At 36.6% G+C, this 21,943-nt stretch overlaps 1 protein-coding gene across 7 annotated transcripts in view; it reads left to right on the top strand.

The window, feature by feature from the left end:
- The window catches only part of KAT6B (lysine acetyltransferase 6B), a 91,142-nt gene extending 69,829 nt beyond the window's left edge, over window positions 1-21,313 (top strand). For all 7 annotated transcript variants that reach the window (XM_042862683.1, XM_042862681.1, XM_042862680.1 and 4 more), the window contains 5 exons: window positions 12,631-12,862; window positions 13,520-13,679; window positions 14,286-14,552; window positions 15,751-16,054; window positions 17,502-21,313. In XM_042862683.1, the coding sequence (XP_042718617.1) occupies window positions 12,631-12,862; window positions 13,520-13,679; window positions 14,286-14,552; window positions 15,751-16,054; window positions 17,502-19,987 (3,449 nt within the window). In that variant the 3' untranslated portion in view covers window positions 19,988-21,313. The remainder of the gene's footprint in view (window positions 1-12,630; window positions 12,863-13,519; window positions 13,680-14,285; window positions 14,553-15,750; window positions 16,055-17,501) is intronic.
- Window positions 21,314-21,943: the final 630 nt, after the last annotated feature.

The raw sequence follows: 21,943 nt of genomic DNA, 5'->3' as shown, positions 1-21,943 counted from the left end.
TCCAGAGCTGCAGAGTGTGAGTTTAAACTTGTTACTTAGAAATTGACCCTTACCTGAGGATTAGCATGTCTTGCAAAATGAGATAGAGATACTAGGCAAACTGGTAAGTACTTCTAGGCTTTTTGATTTTTTTCTACTGTGGTGCCCTTCCAAAAATAAAAATTAAAAACAAAAAGCCACCACTTTCAGCAAACATTTCTCTGCTTGAATGCTGACATAGCACTAGAGTTTCATGTCTACAAAGCTAATGGTACAGCTATGAAACCTGTGGGTTCCACAGGTCTGTATTTGAATACGCTGCATCCTTCTGGATCTTTACTTTTTATGTTATTGTGCCGTGTGCTGCTTCATCTGTAAAAATTGGTAGTGTGTTCTGTTGCCCCTACACTTCTGTAAAACCTGAAGACACATCAGATTATTTGAATCGTTAGTGTTCCTGTGGTGATTTTCAGTGTCACATAATGGTACTGTTAGCTTGAACCTTCCTGGTGCAATCTTTATGCCTTTCCTCTTTGCAGGCATGATCACATCACAGGTACAAGCTACAGCTGAATACCTGCTGGGCGCAGTCCAGAGAACAGTATTGGCTTCTGCTGTGGCTAAGAGACTAAACATATGTGAGCAAGCAGTCAGTTCTTCAGCACTTCTCCACAGTGCCTTTCATTCCTTTTCTAGACAAGGGGCTCCCTTAAAAGACTAGAAAGCAGACTGTTCCATTTTCCTATAGAATGAAGGACTGAAAGGTGACCGAAGAAGTTTGTCTCTAGCGAGAATGGGGTCCAAAATAATGGGACATACATGAGAGAACTGCTAGTGGCTGTTTATTCCTAGGTATAAAGAAGATGCAGATCTTGTTTTCTTCAGTTGTATTTATATCCTTTTGCAGGTTGGAGGCTAAATGTCATTAGATGGGGAAACCATTGCTTCATCCACATTAGTCAGCCCAAAATACACCTCCGCAAAAATAAAAATCGCACCAAATAAATTATTTTTTTCCCCCTGGGATTTTATTTGTGCTTCCCTCTCTTCTTTGTAGCTGATGTCTGACTGCTGTCTTTTGTACTTTGCCCTTTCTGCCCAATTCTAGCGTACTGCAAGTAATCACTCTAACAAGGCTGAGAATTTGAGATATCGCTGAAGCCCAGTTGTCATTTGAAATTTGCACAAATCATGTTTAAAATAGTTAAAAATATTGTCAGTAAACTTACTGAGACTGTCATATTTTCACAAATTTACCAGAAGATAATTTTATGCTCTGAGTGTTAAATCTCCATTTATTGTGCTTGTTTTGAGTTCTTTGAGGCAGTCACTGAAACTTGTTGACTTTTTTAATAACAGTGACTAAAACTGTTCATGAACTGAAGTGAAAAAAAGGCCTAACTGTTGAGCGAGTAATGTTCGGAAAATGACATTTACAAACCACAGAGGGAAAGATCTCAAATCCTTTGTGCAGGCAGTTGACTGCTTGCATTACTTCTTATTTGTCTAGACACTTGACAGTTGGAAAGGCTGGGAAGAGCACAGCCTTAAACCACTACATAGCTTCTGCTTTGTCAGCAATCTGCTGAAAATGTAGTTTGTAGTACAAAATTACCTACTTTTTTGGTAAGTGAAATGAATTTGTTCAGTTTGTGATGCTTTTCTTTTGTCTTGAACTAATCTCATCTTTACAGATGAGTCAGTGTGGTCCTCCTGTTACTTGAGAGGGAAAATCAATTATTCTGTTTTGCAAAAAGAAGCAGATATTTGTTGTCTGCCACTCAGTTTTTCAACTTCATGAATTTTTTTGCTAACTGCATTTTAACTAATCTGTATTTCAAATAGAAACTGAGATAATGCTATTGTTTTTTTACTCTGTATACATGAACATAAAACTTTTTTAAGGTCTGTCTGTCACATCTTGCAGGGGAAAAGAACAATTTAAAAAGAGTACATTGTGTAAAGGAAATATGCTGTAAAAATCTGAGTTGTCTACCCTGATAGCCTTCAGCAAAACTCAATGTATGGCTTTCCATCTATATTTTAGTATAATTTTTTAAAAAATACAATCTATGCATTTATGTATGTTCTGTTTTTAAAGCATGGCAAGACCTTTCTGCTTGAAGGGAAGTTGTTTTGACTATGATAAGAACTTTCTGTCTGGGTTTTTAGAAGCTGGGGAGTAACAAACAAAACCAGAAAAAAGCAACTGAATTGTTCAAATAATTAAGCTATTGATTTGTAGTACTGCAGATTTGATACTCTCTTTACTGTAAGATAAAACTAGTTTGACCTGTTTCATTTTTTCTAGAAACACGTCTCATTTGAAGACAAAGTTGTTTTCATGAGGTCATGATTTTATTTCCACTGTGTATGCTTTATTAAGTGTTCTAACAGCCAGATTTTTGGAATGAGGAACCTTAATTTACTTAGTATATTTAATACCTTCCTTTTTTTATAGGACAGTAATTGTTGCCAAACTTATTTTGTTTCCACTTAATCTTTTTTGTATTCTGTAAGGCTTACTGAATTGTAATTGCAGTGTTCCACCAAAATTATGTATGGACTTCCACATGAATCTTTTGTACATGCTATAAATTAAGCTAGAACTCGCCTAGAACTTAAGTTGATCCAGAAGTAAACCAAACAGCAGGCTTCTATTGTATAAGATCCCCATCTGGATTTTTTTTTCCCACTTTGTATCTGTGTATGACACCACAAAGCTATTGTTCATATCATGGGAATTATGTATATACATGTGAGTCTTTGTCTTGCAGAAGTTCAGCCTGTGTTACTGTTCAAGTTTTGACAGTGCAGGCGCTGAAGCTCCTATCTTGTGGCTGCGCCCCTCCTTGCACATTTCTTTCATTTCAGCAGCTTCTCCTTTCAAGGTGGTTTTTCTTTACTTACTTGTCTCGAGATCTCAACAGTCTAAAATCCTTTATATACTTGTTGTTTCTCTACATTTAGCTTCAATACAAAAAAATCTTACTATTTCTTTATTTTCCATATCTATTAGAAAGTGTTCTGTATTGCTAGAACAGTATACTGTGGTATTTCATAGTTGTTTAATGGAGTTTTTATTCTGTAAGTTCAAAGCACTCTTTGAATGGATGCTTCCTAACAAAAGTCATCACGTGATAGGTCCTTAATTTTGTTTGCTAGATTACAAATTCTGTGCTAGAGGTCCCAGTGCATTTACTACAGGATCAGTTGGAGGAGAAAAACAAATGCATGCAACAATACGAGGTTAAACCTTTGCTAGATAGCACATTGCCAGTTTGTTTGCATCTCGGTAATGATTGGGTTCAATGCCCAGGGGCAAAGTCCATGATAGTCTTTTGTTATTTATTCTGGGGGTGTTTCTGGTCCAACTGATTTGTACCAGTTCCTTCTTCCCCATCAGAATTCCTTCTCTTTTCATTGTTTATCTGTTCCTTGTGAAGTGAATATTTTTGTGTGACGAAAGAAACTTGTTTAAATGTTTCTGGGATTCTGTTTGAATTCTTTGTTTTGTGTGTGTTTTCTGTTTTGTTTTTCTGTATATTTGGGAATATAGGTGCTGACTCTTCAACCTTTTGTACCACTTACTGCATACAACTGTAATACCTTTAAATAGAGCTGTTTTTTTCATTAGTTCAAGCTAGCTACTGCTTCTGTTCTGGAAATATGGCTAGTGATGAAAGAGAAGAAAAATTAACAGCAACAAAAAACACTCCGTATATTTTATATGACTTGAGGAGTTCTCTTCTTGTACGAGGAAAGTATTAATGTCCTTGTTTGCTCATTTCCCTGTATCTGCTATCTCTTTCTTGGTCAAGTAATTTTGTTCTTGCTTCTTTCAAATAGTTGAGTAAATCTGAAGTCCTCATTTGCAGAAGCAACAGAGTACCAACAACAGCAGCACTTGTACAACAGTTAATGCATGTCACTAAGCAAGGCACATTTCCAAAGTAGGAGAGGAACAAAAATTTGGTGCAACAAATAAAGAGAAAATAATCTCTTAATGTAAAGAAAGTAATTATGTCTATTTTCTTAAATGCTTTTCACGAGCAAGCATCAGAACAATTCATAAAAGAGGTTGGTACCGTAACTCTTGTTTGTACATTGTTAACTGTGAGGGAGAGGTCTGCTCTTTGGCTCAAAGCCACTTAGATTTCTGTCAACATTCATTAGGCTATACTGCTTCTCACTAGGAGGTAACTAAGCAAAAGGCTGTGTATGAGATTTGTTGTGGTGGTGGATTCATTTGTCACTGACAGCTTTGAAGAACTTGGCTGTAGATCTGGAACCTACAGCCTATTTCTTTGATCTTTCTTCTGGTCCTATCTTCTCTACTGTGAATTCCTGCAATCATTTGTGAACATTCAATGGTTTGAGGGCTTTTTTATGTATGTACTGAATCAAAAAAATATTCTGGGCTAAAATAAAGTGAAGAGGAAGGACAGATGTCCTTGAAGATTCTTGTTAAACCCAGATTGTTTACTGATCCTATATGCTTTCATTGAGAATTAGGGGACGGATTAGAAAATAAATAGGCTAGTGAATAGGACAAAAAAAAAAAAAAAAAGTCCCTTCCATCCCTTCCAAGTGAGTTTTCATTTTTCACTAGGAAACTGGAATGAGACAAAATAGAGAAGTTACCATGGTATGGAAATGGTGTTGTTTCTTCTTTTGAGTATGCTTAAAAATAAGCTGTGCAGGACTATTAACAGGTGTTCTAAATGGCTAAAAGAGAGCGGAAGTAATAAGAAGAGGTATTGTTTTATTCTGAATTATGATCTGTTCACTTATGTTTTCTGTATATCCCTAGCTAGTGGTGTTTGTTTTAATGAGCTCTGTAGGCTTATCTTATAGTAGCAGGTTGAGGGGGTAACAGAGAAAACTCAGTGCTCAGTTGGTAATGAGGCCTTGAATTAACTAAGTAAGTTGTTTATACTTACTTATAAATTCTGGAAAGTAAAGCAGAAAAAAAGTTGAGATGGATTCTGTAATGAAACATGGCTGTTACTGGAGTTAAGATATCCATGTGTATGATATTTAAGTTGTAGTATGCTGATGGACCTGTTTGGAACCACTTCTAAGGCCTGTGTGCTGCTTGGAGCTAGTTTCTACTCTTTTTATAAGTGTGAATATAGAATCAATAATGTAAACCCCTTGATCTGGTCATAGGAAGTAGTGCACTGGCCAAAAGTAATATTTGGAGGGGAAAAAACCAAACCACCAGTTTGTGTAATTTTGTTTTGTTTTTTAATTTCTAATTACTTTAACGAAATATGAAGTAGAAATAATGTGAAAAATGAGGATGGATAAACTCCTTCCATAGACAAATGTCAGTATTCGTTTCCAAAATTTGATATGAAGGTGTTTTACAGCTCTCTGTAACAAATATTGAAATACAGCAGAAATGCAGTCTATAAATAAATCTACCTTGGGGGAAAAAAAATAACTGTACACAGTTACACTTTGCTATGCTCTGTGATTAGAACATAGATGGGGAATGAAGTGAAATCATTTATCTCATAACCGGGAGCATTTTGATGTTCCCTTTCACACAGTGCAATCCTGAACTGTTTCAGTACTGTTGAGGGTATGGCAAACAGCAGCACAGAGTGAGAAGGAAAGGTTGAGGGTAGAGAGGAACAGGATTATTTTTTTTTCTTATGGACCTCTCTGCAAAAATGCATACTTAAACTACACTTAAGAAATCAGCACTTCTAAAGTAACAATTTGAATAAAACAGGCGAGTCTGCTATTTCCTGTGATGACCAATATTGAATCTCTCTCTTTTTTTTATTTTTAAATTACTAACTTGCTTGTGTATTGCAGTACAGAGTACTGTGTCAATCTTATGGCTGTTTTTGTTGACTTTTGTTTACAGGTGTATTGTGGCCGAATGAAAGGCAGAGCTATGTGCCTTTTTCCCTCTTTTCCTTTAAAAGGGGGCTGAAGGTCTGTGAGAGCTGTAAATTTGTGAGGGAGCTTGAATGCTGCTGCTTATTTTATGTTCTTTTCTTGACAATTGATTATGTTGCTGACCTCAAGGCATGAGTTTGGCCTCTCCTAAATAACTAATAAGGAACATTCTGTCAAGCTGAGATTTAGATGAGGGTGGAATAAAGATGGATTTTGAATCAAGCTTTGTTGACCTAAGATTATTCCAAGAAAATCATCCTCTTGGGATTTCTTGGCATCACTTTTATATAGCTTCAAGACACTGTGCATTTATCAGAGCTGCAAAAGAAATCGGGCATGTCACTTCACATAAAAAAAGCTGAGAGTGTTCTAACTGAAGAGCATCTTTATTTCAGCTGGAATTTGAAGCACCTAAAAGGCAAGGTGAAACATAGTAGCAATAAAAACAAATTTTTGTTGAACAAAGCTGTGCTTATAGGGCATGAGTAAACAGGAGAAGCCGTCTGCTTGAGATTGGTGATTGAAAACAGATTTTAATTAAGTTATTGCATCTTCAGTGGTCAAAAATTTCTGCTTTTGACTGCATAGAGGTGTTCTACTACAGCAAGTCAATGGACAAAGCAGGTATTTGTTTGAGATGTGTAGCTTGTTGCTCCATTTATTGAGGCACCTCTAACATCACAGCAAGATGTCTCAGCTCAATGAGATAACCTTGTGGCTTTCTTAACAGATGTCTTCCATTGCTCATGCTATTACTTATCAGGCGGTTCTACTTGTAAAAAAAAAAATGACTTTTTTGCTTACTGCTGTTTTGAGTAACAGTAGATGTTTAGAAGATTGCCATGTCTTGAGCTTAGCTTTTTGATGTCCACTGTTATAAATTGATTTTTTCATTTGGTTGATAATACATGCTTTTTAAATCACAATTTCTGTATCTACTGGCTGAAGTATCGTGGTTTCTTTCTGTAACAACCTCCTTTATCTGCTGGATCTTTTTTCAAAATCTTACTTGGTTAATTTCTTGCTCTACAATGTGCTTTAGTGTAACGAACAGCAATGATGATTTTGCAGCCTGTGTAAGACAAAAATGCAGTTATCTTTTACTTTAAAGAGTGTTGGTGTCATGACCGCTTAGTTTAGCGAAAACAGCATTTATAGTGATGTGTTTCTTTATCAAGGCGTGTCTTTTAGCTTTTCAGTACTGACTCCCCATTTTATTTTTTTGCTTATGCTCTTCAGTATTACAAAGCTCTCTCTTGCAGGTAGGAGTAAAAGATTGATAGGAAGAGACTGTGGGCTCAGAATCTTGGTTATTTGCTCTAAAATTGCTAAAACTATCTCTGGTACAGTTCCCAGATATCAGTCGCTCTCCAAGTGGCAGCAATTTTCCTGAGCTTGGAAAAAGTCTAGGAGAGTAACGTTAACAGCTAGATAAGACATTTGCTCTCTTCTGGTGAGTTGGATATGAAAGGCATGCTTGCTGTCTGACTTTTTGGCCTCAGGGCCTTGGAAAGATTGTGGGTATGTTCAGTTTATTTGTTAGGTTAGGCGTAGTCAGTCCTACAGTCAGTCTTCCTGTCTTGTCCATTGGAATCTTATTCTATGAGTATATAGATCCTATAAAATGGCAATCATACAGATTTTTCAAATGAGCAAGCTTGCTTTATTTCTTTAGTAGTATTTATGAAGGTAATGGCAATTTTTAAAAGATAGTCGTTTTATGGTTGCAGAAACTGCTTAGTGTTTGGTAAATCTTATTAGTTAATTTTAAGATGTAAATTTAAATGATTGAGTGATTTAGTAAAATATTGTATTTAAAATTGAGAACACTCTGGTCATGTTAATTATCTTATAAAATGCTTCAGTCATTGGCAAATTTATTCATCAAATTTATGGTCAGGACTGATGCCCCCTACGCATGCAAGCCTCTCCTTTAAGGGTACTTCAGTTTCTTTTCTCTTGTTCCTGCTTTCACTCCACTTGTAAGTAGTCTACTTCGTAAACAGAACCTTCACTCAAGGGGTTTACTGGCATCTGGCTCAGATAAAATAAGTGTTAGCTAATTAGTTTGCTCAAAGGATGCCTTTTGTTGGTCTGACTGTAATGCAGTCATCTTTACCTTTCCTTCACTTCATGAAGGGAATTTGTTTAGCCCTAACCTCTTCTGTGAAGCTTTCTATAAAGGATCGAAAGGTTTTGGGCCCCCTGTGTAGAGCTTACTTGGGGATATGGAAAGGAATAAGAGCTGGCATTATTTCTTGTAACAATAATGAGAGAATCTTTGGCTTACTCTGTTTATGAAGAAGGCTTTTCTTCAGTCGTACAAAGAAGAAAAGAGAATATAGCAAGTTGTTCCATGATCTGAGCATCTCAAGTTACATCTAGTCTTTTCTTTTTTGTAATGTTTGTGTGGATCTTGGGGTTGGAGTCCTTTGAAGCTGCCTTAAAAGCGCTTTCAAAGAGAGTACTGACACCTATTTAAGGTCCTCTATCCTTGACCTTCCATTGACATAGATAAGAACTGTCCAGAAGCACACAATAGCTATGGAGAAAATGGTAACGTGAGTTACAGTTTTAGTGATCATAAGTCTTAATAAGCTCACATTTTCACCTTACCCATATCTGCCTTCTACTTTTGGTCACTCCTCTGTACAAGGAATGCTGAGCTGACCTAACTGAACTGAACTGTCCTGTCTGTTACCATTTTTCCAACTATCCTTTTGAACCTATCCTCAGCTTCGTATAAATTTAAAACCAATTGTTTGGTTTCTGTAAGATAAAAGGAAGTCTCTTAGGATAACTTCAAATACTGTTTTGAAGAGTATCTTCATTTTAGATACTCGTATTTCCACAACTTCTCTTGGCAGCCTGTTCCAGCACCTCACCAATCTCTCAGTAAAAAACATCCCCCTGACATCAAATCTAAGTCTCCCTTCTTTTAGTTTAAAACCATTCCCCCTTGTTCTATCACAATCTACTTGTGTAAAAAGCTGATACAATTAAATAAACTTGAAGTGCACCTCAAGCTGCATGCTTCAGTGCCGTAGGACTGAAAGGCAGATGATCTGACCCCAAGTTTTGAGGAAGGAAGATATGAGTCAGTTCACCTCACATCAGTATTGTGCAAATTAGTAGAAAGTACATTGAAGAACAGTACCAGTAATCCCATAGGTAAATGCAGTGCATGGAGAAAAGGAATGGACTGCTGTTTGCAAAAGCATTTGTACTTAACAAATCTTAGCAAGCACTGAGGAGGTGTTAAGAAGCAAGGAGTTGAAACAGATCTGATGGGTTCTTTTTGTTCAGTGAAATCCAAGCTAATTGTTTATGAACTTCACAAGATGGTTGGTCTGTTCTGTGGTTGTTTTTTTCTGTTGGCTACTGTCAGAGCAGGGTACTGGCAGTTGAACCTTCAGTCTCACAGTTTTACCTGTTTCAAGAAACCAGACTGAGTGTAATGAAGGAAGCAGTAGATAACTGAGGTTTTTGGAGGTGTGCACAGTTGTATTAATGTTACTGTTTTTGCATAAGCGTTCTGCGAACTTTGCTGTAGCTATTTATTTCAGGGGAGTTACATACTAAAAATGCAGCAGATTGAAAGTACAAGATAACTACTCAGGTTAATCTCTTCATTTGTATGTTTTAATGTCTGACTATCTCCTACATCTGTGATGAAGGCTTAAAATATATGCATCCTGCACTAATTTTCCCTTTCTCAGCTTGATTTTTTTTTTTTTAATTGTTTAAAATGTTGAGGAAGATAAAATCTTAGTGACTCAGCAGAGGTTTGCATGACAGAAATTAAAAGGTTCTAATAGCATGTGGCATGTTGCTTCACTCTGAAAGCTGGAGATAGACAGGAAATAAAAATCTTTAATGGTATTTTGTCTTTTTAAATTTGCAGTAGCATCACTTCTGTGCTCAGATGATGAGACAGACAGCTCTTTGTTCTCCTAGGTTAGGTCTTAAATTTTTTAAGTTCTTATCTTTTTGTAGCATACAGTTTTACTCTTGGGGATGAAGAAGAGCTATGTTTTGTCCTCTGAATTTTGCCATTGTTCATAATCTCAAATCAGGGGTCATAGTTTGAGAATTCCTTCAGGTTTTCACTTTGAGGCTTTCCATTATTAAGGTTAGGTAGACATAATGACACTGGGAGTATATGTTTAGCAGGGGCATATTGTGCTCATTTCAGATGCTTCAGGATAGATACATGAGCTATCAAGACCACTGTTTTTTTAAATGTATCTGAAACTTAGATCAATTACTTGGCATCTCTTCGGTAAGTTTAATAGATATTCAAATCACAGAATCTTAAAAAAGAAACTTATTCAGCATTTCTCAGGTGCAACTAAGACTGTTAGCTCACATCTATGGTCCTGATACTATAGAATGTGAGCATCTTGATTAAGCATAAGTTATATTATAGAAAGGTAGGAGAAAAATATTAAGTTATTACTGTTCTCTTGAAGTTTTAGTATTTCAGCATAGAACAAAATGTTGAAATGACCTCTAAGAACTAACCTCAGAGTCCTCAACCATTGGAAGAAACTGATGTGCAAGGATATACGAGTAAGGTACTAAAACTATTTGCAATTGCCTAATTAATATTGCCATACTCTTCGTAGTGGTTTCTTATGAAGTCTTCTAAAATGTTTACCAAGGAGTTGTAGTTGCAACGGTTTAGTTTATGAGCGAAATGGAAGCTGAGGAAGCTTACAGACACTTTCTGTATCAGAGATTTTTTTGAATATTAAGTTAATAGTTTAAATTGTACAGTTACTTGAGGTCAATTGTAAGTTCTCTTTATGGAATTATCTTAAAATCCAGATTTGCTTTTTTTCTTTTCTGTATTGTAACTCCTGCCACTACTTGTACTTCTGCAGATTTTTCTATGGCAATTGACATCTTAGTATAGAACTTGATTTTATATGTTATGAACAAGCTGATGCAAAATTGATTCAAATAGAGTTTTGTCTGAAATTATGCAAAATGGACAATACATAGTCTAAGTCTTCGTTTGTGCGTTTGGAAATAAAATAATTCTTCCTCTTTATACTAGTCAAGATGCAATCTGCTCTTTTGACTATCTAAATTTCTACCAACAAGTTACATGCAGTACTAAGATGCATCGTCTGACTACAGAGTTTTAATGTGAGACAACTTCAGACGTTCAAAACGACCTTCCTTTTCTTAAACTAGAAAAACTGCCTTTCTGTAGTAGTAGTGGCACTGATTCTGTAAGATAGAATAAATTTACTTACTGAGTTTCCAGTGATACCTTGCAAATATAGGCAGACTTTATGTAGCCATCTATGTGCCATGTTAGAAGTAGGTGAATGTGGGACAGCATTCCTCTTGGAAACTCAGGCATTGTATATCATGCTAGTGAATATGAAGATGATACTGCTTAGTTCATTATCTGTGTTGTTGCTCATCACTTGGAAAGTAGTGGTATGTTTGCTTTTCTGTTCAAACATTTTAATTCACACTGCAGATTACATCTCGATGACCAGTGTGTATGTGTTTCCCAAATTCTTGTGTGTTGTCCCCCCAAAAAAGTGAAGACCCTTGTTTAAGGCTGAGTGAAAATACATGTCTGTATGTGTGCATTTTATACTTAATTTATATGTGTGTGTACAATTTGAATATAGTAGAATATGTAGCAAAACAGCCACTACTTCACCCAGTGAGATACTTAGATCTTTATTGAAGTAGGCTGTAGGCTATGAGAAACCTTGTGAGGAAGAAGTTCATGAGGATTTGCTCAGCACACGTGGCATGGATGTACTGCATATGTCTTAAAGCAGTCTCTTAAAGGAGGGTTCCAACTTTTTAAGTGAAGTATTTCAGAAGAATATTAATAGGCAAAAACCATGTATGCTGGTGGTTTCCAGGTGACTTGGAGTACTTCAGTTCTGTAAGTGTGATGGTCCTGGTTTATGATGGAATCAGCATTTTTTAAACCTCATGTTTCAAGACACCTGTTTTTGGTAGCAATTGTAAAGGCACAGCACGGAATCTTACTGTGGAGGGATGAATTACACTGGAAGGACACATCTTATTATTTTTATTTTTTTCCTTTTCCTTAATTAGTTTTAAAGGACATAATACATATGTAGGATATAAAATAGCATTGTGTGTTATATGTGGGAAAACAAATTTTATCATAGCTGATCAGATCTGGAATTATGTGAATGTTCTTGAATGTGAACTGAGGGAGATTTTTGGTTTTTTTTTTTTCTAAGTAATTCTGGTAATTCAGTTTGTCAATTACGTATCACCTCAAATATAATAACCAAGTGCTTGATCAAAAACTTCTGTCACTTGAGGCTTCGTGAAGGAAACAAACCGTAGTGGTGTTATGCATGACAGTTCCTCTTGAGATTCTTCTGAAAATTCTTGGCTTCAGTTGTGTAAAAGTTTCTCAAAAGGTCAGACAGCTGTAGTTCTAAATGAGAACATGTATGATGAGACCTGCAGAAACTTGTTAGCTTGTTGATTTGTTCGATTCTCATGATGTATTATCTGAATCTCTTAGAAGAAATTAATCTTTTTAATGTAGCTGTAGTAATGGAAAAAAATGTCTTCTGTGGATAGGATTTCCTTAATTACAAGAGCTACTAATGAAGTAATCAGTTATGCTGAGCTCTCTATTAATACCATTTTTTAAACTGTAATTTAAATGTTCAGTTTTGTTCTCTCACTAAGATGTTTTATTTCTCTTCATTCTAGGCTATTTACTTTCTAGAAGAGAGGGTCAAGCAGGATCCCCTGAAAAGCCATTATCTGATCTGGGTCGTCTCTCTTATTTGGCTTACTGGAAAAGTGTAATATTAGAATATCTTAACTGCCACCATGAAAAGCAAATCAGCATCAAAGGAATGAGTCGAGCTACTGGAATGTGTCCACATGATATTGCCACAACTCTGCAGCAGCATAGCATGATAGATAAAAGGGAAGATAGGTCAGTAAATATTATATAAATTTTTAAAGTGATGAGACAAAACATTTATTTTCTCTGCATACAAAACACTTGTTACAATAAATGACTCTGTTAAATTCTGACTTTAAAATATCCACCTTACTGAGGAAGTCAGTCAGGCTGGACTTCTTTTTAATGAGGTCCTTCATAAAGACTTCTTAAGAAAGAAATGAAGAAATGAGGTACATTTCTGTTTTGTTAGAAGACCTATATTTATAAATTGCTTTCTTGTCCACTTAGCTGCCGTATTCAGATTCAGTATTAACATGTTCCTCACTCCTTATTTCTTGATCCCCAGTGTTTTCTGATTTTATTTGTATGTCATATTAAAAGTGGAAGCTGCTCTGCCAGACTGACTGAAGGTTCACTAAACCTATTGAATGGATTTAGAGTGATTGATTATTACAACTTAACTTTCCTCTCTGCTCTAGTAATGTTTAGCACTGAGCTTTCCTTTCATGAACTGTGACTTCCTCACTTTCTCATAAGTCAGCAGTCTGTGTCATCTGTGTATGTCAGCTGAGGTCTTGTTCTTTACCCATCTATTTTCACAGGTTATTGTGTAAATGGACTTAAACTGTAGGAAGAGTGTTTTAGATGATAACTTTCTAAAATAAAATGTTATTTATTCAATTGTAGATTTGTAATTATTAGAAGGGAAAAGCTGATTTCAAGTCATATGGAGAAACTGAAAGCAAACCCACGTATTAATGAAGTAGATCCTGAAAGCTTGAGATGGACTCCTCTGTTAGTTTCTAATGCTGCAGTTTCTGAAGAAGAGAGAGAAGCAGAAAAGGAGGTAATAGCAGCAACTTTTCTTCTGAGTTTTCTTTTGATTTTGTCAACTCCTAAAATTCAGCAATAGGCTGCCTTAAATAAATTATACTTGTAATTTTCACCTTTATTTAATGATGGAGGACACTGGTATTATTGTAATGTGCATTTTTTGGAGTAAGATGTAGTAAATTTTGTGGGATGTGTATGAAAACTTTAAACCTGCAGCAGTTGTTATGAAGTTGTATTTATCACTCCTGAGGTAGTCGAGGAGCATGTAATCAGATCAAATTTGGTGCAGAGCTCAGGGGCTGCAGTGTCAATCGATTCTTTGTTATGAACTTGCTCAAAGTGATCCATGTCAGTGGGCATGTAATGTAGTGCTAAAGGACTTAAATCAATTCGCTGCATCATTAATAGTGCTAAATATCCCATGAAATGCAATCTTCTTTGGTTTGTTATCCTAACTGTTGTAAAGGAGCTAGTAGATGATTCAGCTGAAATGTTGTTGCTAGGTTAGCCAGCAGTGCTAATCAGGGTTGACTTATGGTAACTCTTTAGCACAATGTAAAGGATATGGCTAAGTAAATGCTGTTTTAGTGACCCATTATTTTAACCCTCAACCCTTCAGGCTGAGCGTCTGATGGAGCAAGCTAGCTGCTGGGAAAAGGAAGAGCAAGAAATATTCTCCACAAGATCTAACAGTAGGCAATCACCTGCAAAAGTACAATCTAAAAATAAATATTTGCGATCTCCAGAAAATGTGGCAGTGGTGGGGGAACGAGGGCAATCCACAGAGCAATCTAAGGAGAGCAGTGAGGAGGATGGTGGGGATGAGAGTCAGCAGAGTTCGCCTCCCCGGCTGACAAAGCCACAGTCGCTGGCCATGAAAAGAAAGGTGCGTTACTTCAGTGACCTGATTAAAGTCATTCAGTTCTGATTTCAGTCGAGTCATTGTGATCACAGTAACAACGTATTTTGTTCTCGGGTATTTATTGGACTGTTCTTTTCTGTATTATTAGAGCTCTCAATGCCCTCCTCTATTTATTTTTTCCCTCTACCAGTCTACTCTTTATCTTTTGGGGTTTTTTTTTTCTGTCTTACAAATCTTTCTCATGTAGAGACAAACACACAAAAAGCAAACAAACAAACAAAAAAACCCCAACAAACCAGAACCACAATTTCATGTTGATTTTTAAACTAGTGACTGCCCTCTGCTGTTTGGGATCGGTATTGGTTCGACATTGTGACTATTTTTTTCTTAATAAGATGGACTCCAGCTTGTAGTGTTTGTATTTATAATTTGTTAATATTGAAGGTCTGTAAAGGGAGTACTTTATTTTTCAAATAAGAATGCGGTTAAACCCTTATTCTTCTCTTTTCCAGGCAATTTAACTTTGACTTGTTTAAATTACTGAATTACAGTACCCCAAAATTTTAAAGCATTTGGCTTGGAACATGTATTTAAGTGCCTCTGAGAACTAGGGAATTTTAGAAAAACTTCAGAGAAACTGTGAATCCTAGAGAAAAATTAAAGCACAACAATAGAAATAAAAACTGTTAGACAGTTTTTTTTTATAGCAGTTGACTGTGTGATTCTTTAATGTACTGCTAAGATCAATAGAAAGCTTCAGGTGCATTTTATTTTGCTTTTATTTATTTATTTTTTTAAACTAAGTATTTAGCTTCTGATATTTTAGAAATAGAAACGTAGAAAGAAAAATAGTCTGATCTTTGTAAATGTTGTTGGGGAATTCTAAATTTACAGAGGAAAAACTTGTAAATGCAGTTGATGCAGTACTGCTGTGAATGTTATTCAACAAAAATAGAAGGTAGAAATTACTACTATATAAAGAAACTTCTAGTCTTCATTTATCACTTACAGAAAGGTTTGTGTCCATGCACGCGTTCATACCTATTTTAACTGTTTATCCTTCAGACTTTTACTGGTAGGTTGTCTATATTTGAAGTTGATGCAATATAAGCTATCTTTTTTTGAGTAAGTAAATTGATTGATGTGAACTCACTTATTTGTGCACTGAGTCAACAAAACACAGGAATGTAGAAAGAGTTATACTTGTGGAATTGTTTTTCAGAGACCTTTCCTACTGAAAAAGAAAAGAGGTCGTAAACGCAGAAGGATTAATAGCAGTGTTACAACAGAGACTATTTCTGAAACTACAGAGGTGTTGAATGAGCCATTTGATAACTCAGATGAAGAACGTCCCATGCCACAGCTGGAGCCTACCTGTGAGATGGATGGGGAAGATGATGACTTGAAGCCTGTGATTAGAAAAGCTTTTGAGTATCAGTCAGGGCAGCAGAAACAGGAGAAGGAGGAAGAGCAGAAAAAAGAGGAGAAAGACATTCATTGCTACAGGAGTGATGACCATTGTACAGGTAAGCTGAAAATGTTTTTATCTTAATAAATTGAATTTATCATGTGAATTTCAAAGGAAACTTTTTATGTCATAAATAGGAAAGTTTTACCATTTTCTTAGAAGATAACATTCTTCATTATGCTTTCATCTCAGAGGTGGTACTGCAAGCCAGTGATCTCACATTATTTATTAGAATTCAGTGATGGCTGCAGGTTTTTTTGTTTTGCTTTGTTTCTATAGTGTTTACATTTTTTTTTGTTATCCCTGACTCATAGTAATATAATCTCTTTTTTGCTCAGAAAAAAAAGTTTTCCATCTGAAATACTGCAGGCCATGCCATGTTGCCAAAAATAACTTATGTTTCTGCAACAGGGCACTTTATACTCCACAGAGCAAGTGTATCCATTAGAATATTGTTTAATATTGTTCTTGTATCTTGGTTATGGATATAAAGAAAAAGTAAGATTCGAATTATACATACCTTTCTATTCAGGATTGTTGATAATTCAATGTGTGCAGTTTCTGGGGGAGCAGTACCTGTTTTTCCACACAGAACAGAGAGAAAAATTTAACTATGTTCCTTCAAAGCTGTTTATCTAATTTGATTTCACGGAGCAGAAAAGCTAATGGATGACTGGTGAAGCTGCTGATGATCTACTCTAGATGTATATTAATTCCCTGACCTCCTGGCTTTCAAGCTACTTTCTTAAGTTCTAATTCCAGAATACATTACTGGATCTTCAGGTTTACAAATTTTCTTTAAGAAACCAGTTGGTAGTACTTTAGTACTTAATAATTGCTTGGGAGGCTTAGTCTTTGTGATCCTTAGTTGGGAGACCATCCACTGATTTGTCTTAAAACAGCTTTTGTTCAACCAGAAAAGCCATGCTTATGAGTGTTGATACTGTTACAAACCAGTCCACAGGTACATTAGAATATTACTGCTTTTTTGTTCTTCTTGATAGAAAATGAATTAAACTGATAGAAGCAAATTCAATGTTTTAGCTACAGCCCAGTGGTCAGGTTTGTACTCCATTAACAAGACAAGACTGATACTGTGTATTAGTCCACAGACCATGTCATTGCATTAATTGACTGTAAGAGTGTTATAACACTACACTGAGAGGCAGAAACTGGCAGAGGAATATCACTGAAGCCTTTACACTCCCAAATGAGAATTCTAGTAGCTGGGGAGAGAGAAGAATGAATGTGTTTGGGAAGGTTTATTCTTTTATAGTCAGAGGATTAATTTAGTGTTCTGATGTGATCTATGTTGCTTAATTTCAATTATCTTTTGTTTTTTGTAGTGCGTTAGGATTTGTACCACCTGTTTGTAACTCCTGTTCTAGAGTTTCTTGGTGCATTTTGAATTTATAAATTACTTTGGATTTATGTTTGCAAGTATTGATTTAGTACTTCGTGCAAGCTAAGACTTTTGTTTTGTCTCTATTTATTGCCTCCCAAAGATAATACAGAGGACGTAGCTGTATTGGAAGAAGGCACTAAAGACAATCTTGAACCTTTAAAGAGTAAGCAGGGTTGGCCCAAAGGAGTTAAGCGCGGTCCATCTAAATGGCGGCAAAACAAAGAAAGAAAACCTGGCTTTAAGCTTAATTTATACACTCCACCTGAGACTCCTATGGAGCCTGACTATCAGATGCTGGTGGAAGAACAAAAGGAAGTAGTTGAAGATAAGCCCTGTCCAGTTCCAGCTGTTACAGAGGAAGAGATTAAAGAGCCTGTTGAAGTATTACCACTGCTGGATGATGAGGAAAAAGAGAGAGAACCTGAACCTCTGCATCCACCTGGTGAACCCTATGAAAAACAAGAAAATGATGCAGTGAAAGCTGGGGAAGAAGAAAGGAATGTAGAAGACAGTGAAATCAATTCAAAAGATGCAGAAAAAGATAAACCAGAAGAGGTTTTTCTGCAAAAAGAGGAGTCCATGCACTTGGATGATCATGATGAGGAAGAGGAAGATGATGAAGAACCTTCTCACAATGAAGATCATGATGCAGATGATGAAGATGATAGCCACATGGGTTCAGCAGAAGTGGAGAAGGAGGATTTGCCTGCCGAAGCTTTCAAAGAAATGCTGGAAACGCAGCAGTCTTTTTTAGACGTAAATGTTCAGAGTGGTAATTCAAATCAGGAGGACTTAATGGATTGTGGTGTGGACCTTGCAGCCGATGAGTGTGAAAGTGACCAGAAGGAAGTAGCTACAGATTCAGACCCAGTGCCGGAATCTGATGATGATCATACCGAAAACAATCAGGACCAAAAAGCTGGTGAAGAATTACATTCCGATTTCAAGGGAGAGAGTAATGAGACTATGGAGATTGATTCTGAGACAGTTCAAGCAGTACAGTCTCTAACTCAAGAAGCAAGTGAACAGGAAGATACCTTTCAGGATTGTGCGGAGACTCAGGAGGCCTGTAGAAGTTTGCAAAACTACGCCCATACAGACCAAAGCCCCCAAATGACCACGTTGGATGATTGTCAGCAGTCTGACCACAGCAGCCCAGTTTCCTCTGTGCACTCTCATCCCAGCCAGTCAGTTCGTTCTGTTAATAGTCCAAATGTTGCTCCGTTAGAGAACAACTATGCTCAGATCAGCCCAGATCAAAGTGCCATTTCTGTGCCATCTCTACAGAACATGGAGACTAGCCCAATGATGGATGTTCCCTCAGTTTCTGATCATTCACAACAAGTTGTGGATAGTGGCTTTAGTGATTTAGGAAGCATTGAGAGCACAACAGAAAACTATGAAAACCCAAGCAGTTATGACTCTACAATGGGTAGTAGTATCTGCGGAAACAACTCTTCACAAAATAGTTGCTCGTACAGTAGCCTTACATCTAGCAACCTAACACAGAGTAGCTGTGCAGTGACACAGCAGATGTCTAATATTAACGGAAGCTGTAGTATGATGCAGCAAACAAACATCAGTTCTCCTCCCACTTGCAACGTGAAATCTCCCCAAGGTTGTGTTGTTGAAAGGCCTCCAAGCAGCAACCAGCAGTTATCTCAGTGCAGCATGGCCGCTAATTTTACACCACCTATGCAGTTAACTGAAATCCCTGAAGCTGGCAATGCCAACATTGGCTTATATGAAAGAATGGGTCAGAACGAATTCGGACCAGGACACTACTCGCAGCCATCGGCCACCTTCAGCCTTGCCAAACTGCAGCAGTTAACTAACACGCTTATGGATCATTCTTTGCCTTACAGCCATTCAGCTGCTGTAACTTCCTATGCAAACAGTGCCTCTTTGTCCACCCCCCTAAGTAATACAGGGCTTGTTCAGCTTTCTCAGTCTCCACATGCTGTTCCTGGAGGACCACAAGCACAGGCTACCATGACTCCTCCCCCCAACCTTACTCCTCCTCCCATGAATTTGCCACCTCCCCTTTTGCAGCGTAACATGACTTCATCGAATATTGGAATATCCCACACCCAAAGACTGCAGACTCAGATGGCCAGCAAAGGTCACGTTTCTGTAAGAACCAAATCTACACCTCTGCCACCTGCTGCAGCGGCCCATCAGCCCCAGATTTACGGCCGTGCTTCACAAACTGTGGCCATGCAAGGGCCCACACGGACCTTAACAATGCAGCGTGGTATGAACATGAGTGTAAATTTGATGCCAGCCCCAGCTTATAATGTCAATTCAGTGAACATGAATATGAATACCCTTAATGCTATGAATGGTTATAGTATGTCCCAGCCAATGATGAATAGTGGATATCACAGTAATCATGGGTATATGAATCAAACTCCCCAGTACCCTATGCAGATGCAGATGGGGATGATGGGAACCCAGCCATATGCACAGCAGCCAATGCAGACAGCACCCCACAGTAACATGATGTACAGTCCTCCGGGGCATCATGGCTACATGAACACAGGCATGTCTAAACAGTCTCTTAATGGCTCCTACATGAGAAGGTAGGCCCTCTGGAGTAACAAACTACCAAACTGGCGTATTGGATTGATCTGCACAAGTATCTTTTGGAGAGTACGATTTCAAAACCAGCAATTGGTGTGAACGCAAAAACATTTGTTGGCACCATTTAAAAGCTGTATGCAGCAGAAAGCCTTATACAAGTTTTTCTTTTTTCTTTTTTCTTCTTTTTGTTTGTTTGTTTTGCTTTATCATTTCGGGATTTCTTTTCTTTTGGGGGGGGACTAGGTGATTTTCCATTTTTCCATTTATTTCACTGAGCTTGAAGTTCTCTGGAAAGGAAGAACTCTTTCTATGAACTGCAATTACACAGCAGCTGATGGTTCAGAGCCATTTTATGTGCCTGCTCCCATTAAAAAATGTGGATAAATAGACTCCAAAACTATCAGACAGTACTGAATCTTGAGCTTTTCTTTCTCCTTTCCCCACATGTAAATGCCTTTTAGCAGTTCTTTTATTGTATTATTTTGTTTCTGAAGGTGACACTTCCGCATGCCGCTAATGTCTTTGTTAGTGACAGTGCATTTTGTAGTACTGTACAAGTGTTGTGCTTAACAGTAAGCCATTTCTTAATTTTTTTGCCTTGATTAGGTTACCCTAGTTTGAGGGTAAAAAAAAAAACAAAAACAAAACACAGAACTATATTTTTGTTAATTATAAAACTTGTAAAAAAAATAATAATAAAAAAAAAAAGCTGCAAAAGCTATTCACATTTTGGTTAGTTCAAAAGGTTTTATTGCTGTATGTTTAGTGTAAAGTTGAGACTCTTTTCCATTTTAGTGACCGGTTTCTTTGGGGCTGGGGTAGGGAAAAAGGCAGCTTTCTGTTTTATAAATACTGTTTTGGGTTTTTGTTGATTGAAACATCTCAGTGTTTATTTGTCAAGTTTTGAAACACTTTCATATATGTCCAAATACTTGGCAGGATTTAAAAAAAAAAAAAATAGTGAATTTGGTGTAAAGTTGCTATTTTATGGAAATGCCTCTAACTTTACATTTTCATTCCATCTGTAGATTTTTCTATCTTTATAAAATATTGGAGTTATTTTTTAAGGGAAAAAATAGAGCAGTAGCGTGTGAATAGCTCAAACTAAGCTTACAGATCGCATGTAAAAAGGCAAAAGTTATTTGTGTCTGTTTATATTGCTTCCTTTTTTGTAGCCTTTGTACCTGTACAGAGTGACTGTAAGGGCCGAACAGAAGAGGCTTGATACATGTAAAAATAGGACCCAGTGACACTCTTGTATTTATCTGTTATCTTTTTAGTCAGTCACTTAAAACAACAAAAGAAAACGAACAAACAAAACAAAACAAAACAAAAAAAAAAACCAAGAAAAAAAAAACCTGCAAAGAAACACTCAAGAAACAAACTGCAAAAAACACCCCCCAGCTGTACATTTTAACATAAAATAAATTATGATGAGCCATTTTTAGCCTCTTGTGTCTTGTCATAGTTTGGTGTTGCATGGGAATTACTTCCTGAAACAGTGTTTGTTACAGTGCTTTCACATGCTTGATCTAAAGCCCATTAAAGTTGATGGGGTTTGGATTAGGCTGTTAGAGCCTAAGTGTAGGTTACTCATCATAATTGCATACACCTTGTGAAAATAAAGAGTATCTAAGATTATTTTTTTTAATAATCTTATTAAAATATTGAATAAACATGTATTTAATACGTTACAAGGTTGTCAATATTTAATGTATGATTTTTTTTTTTCTCCCTATAGACAGTGTTAATATATATGTGAAAGGGTATATGGCAACACGATGCTTGGGATGTGTCTTAGTAATAGAACTAATCTCTTCCTTTCTGCATTGCTGGATTATAAGAAAATACAAACCTTGTGTAGAACCTCTGTGTTCTGCGTATATGCATATATACCTGCACATACAACATACACAGTTATGAACACTTCTCATCTAGCAATAGAAGGTGCATATAAAA

This window comes from Lagopus leucura, unplaced genomic scaffold, assembly GCF_019238085.1.
Source record: "Lagopus leucura isolate 7727_CA_CO unplaced genomic scaffold, USGS_WTPT01 Super-Scaffold_739, whole genome shotgun sequence".
In the NCBI taxonomy this organism is placed as follows: Eukaryota; Metazoa; Chordata; class Aves; order Galliformes; family Phasianidae; genus Lagopus; species Lagopus leucura.
This window is presented reverse-complemented; position numbering and strand designations above follow the sequence as displayed.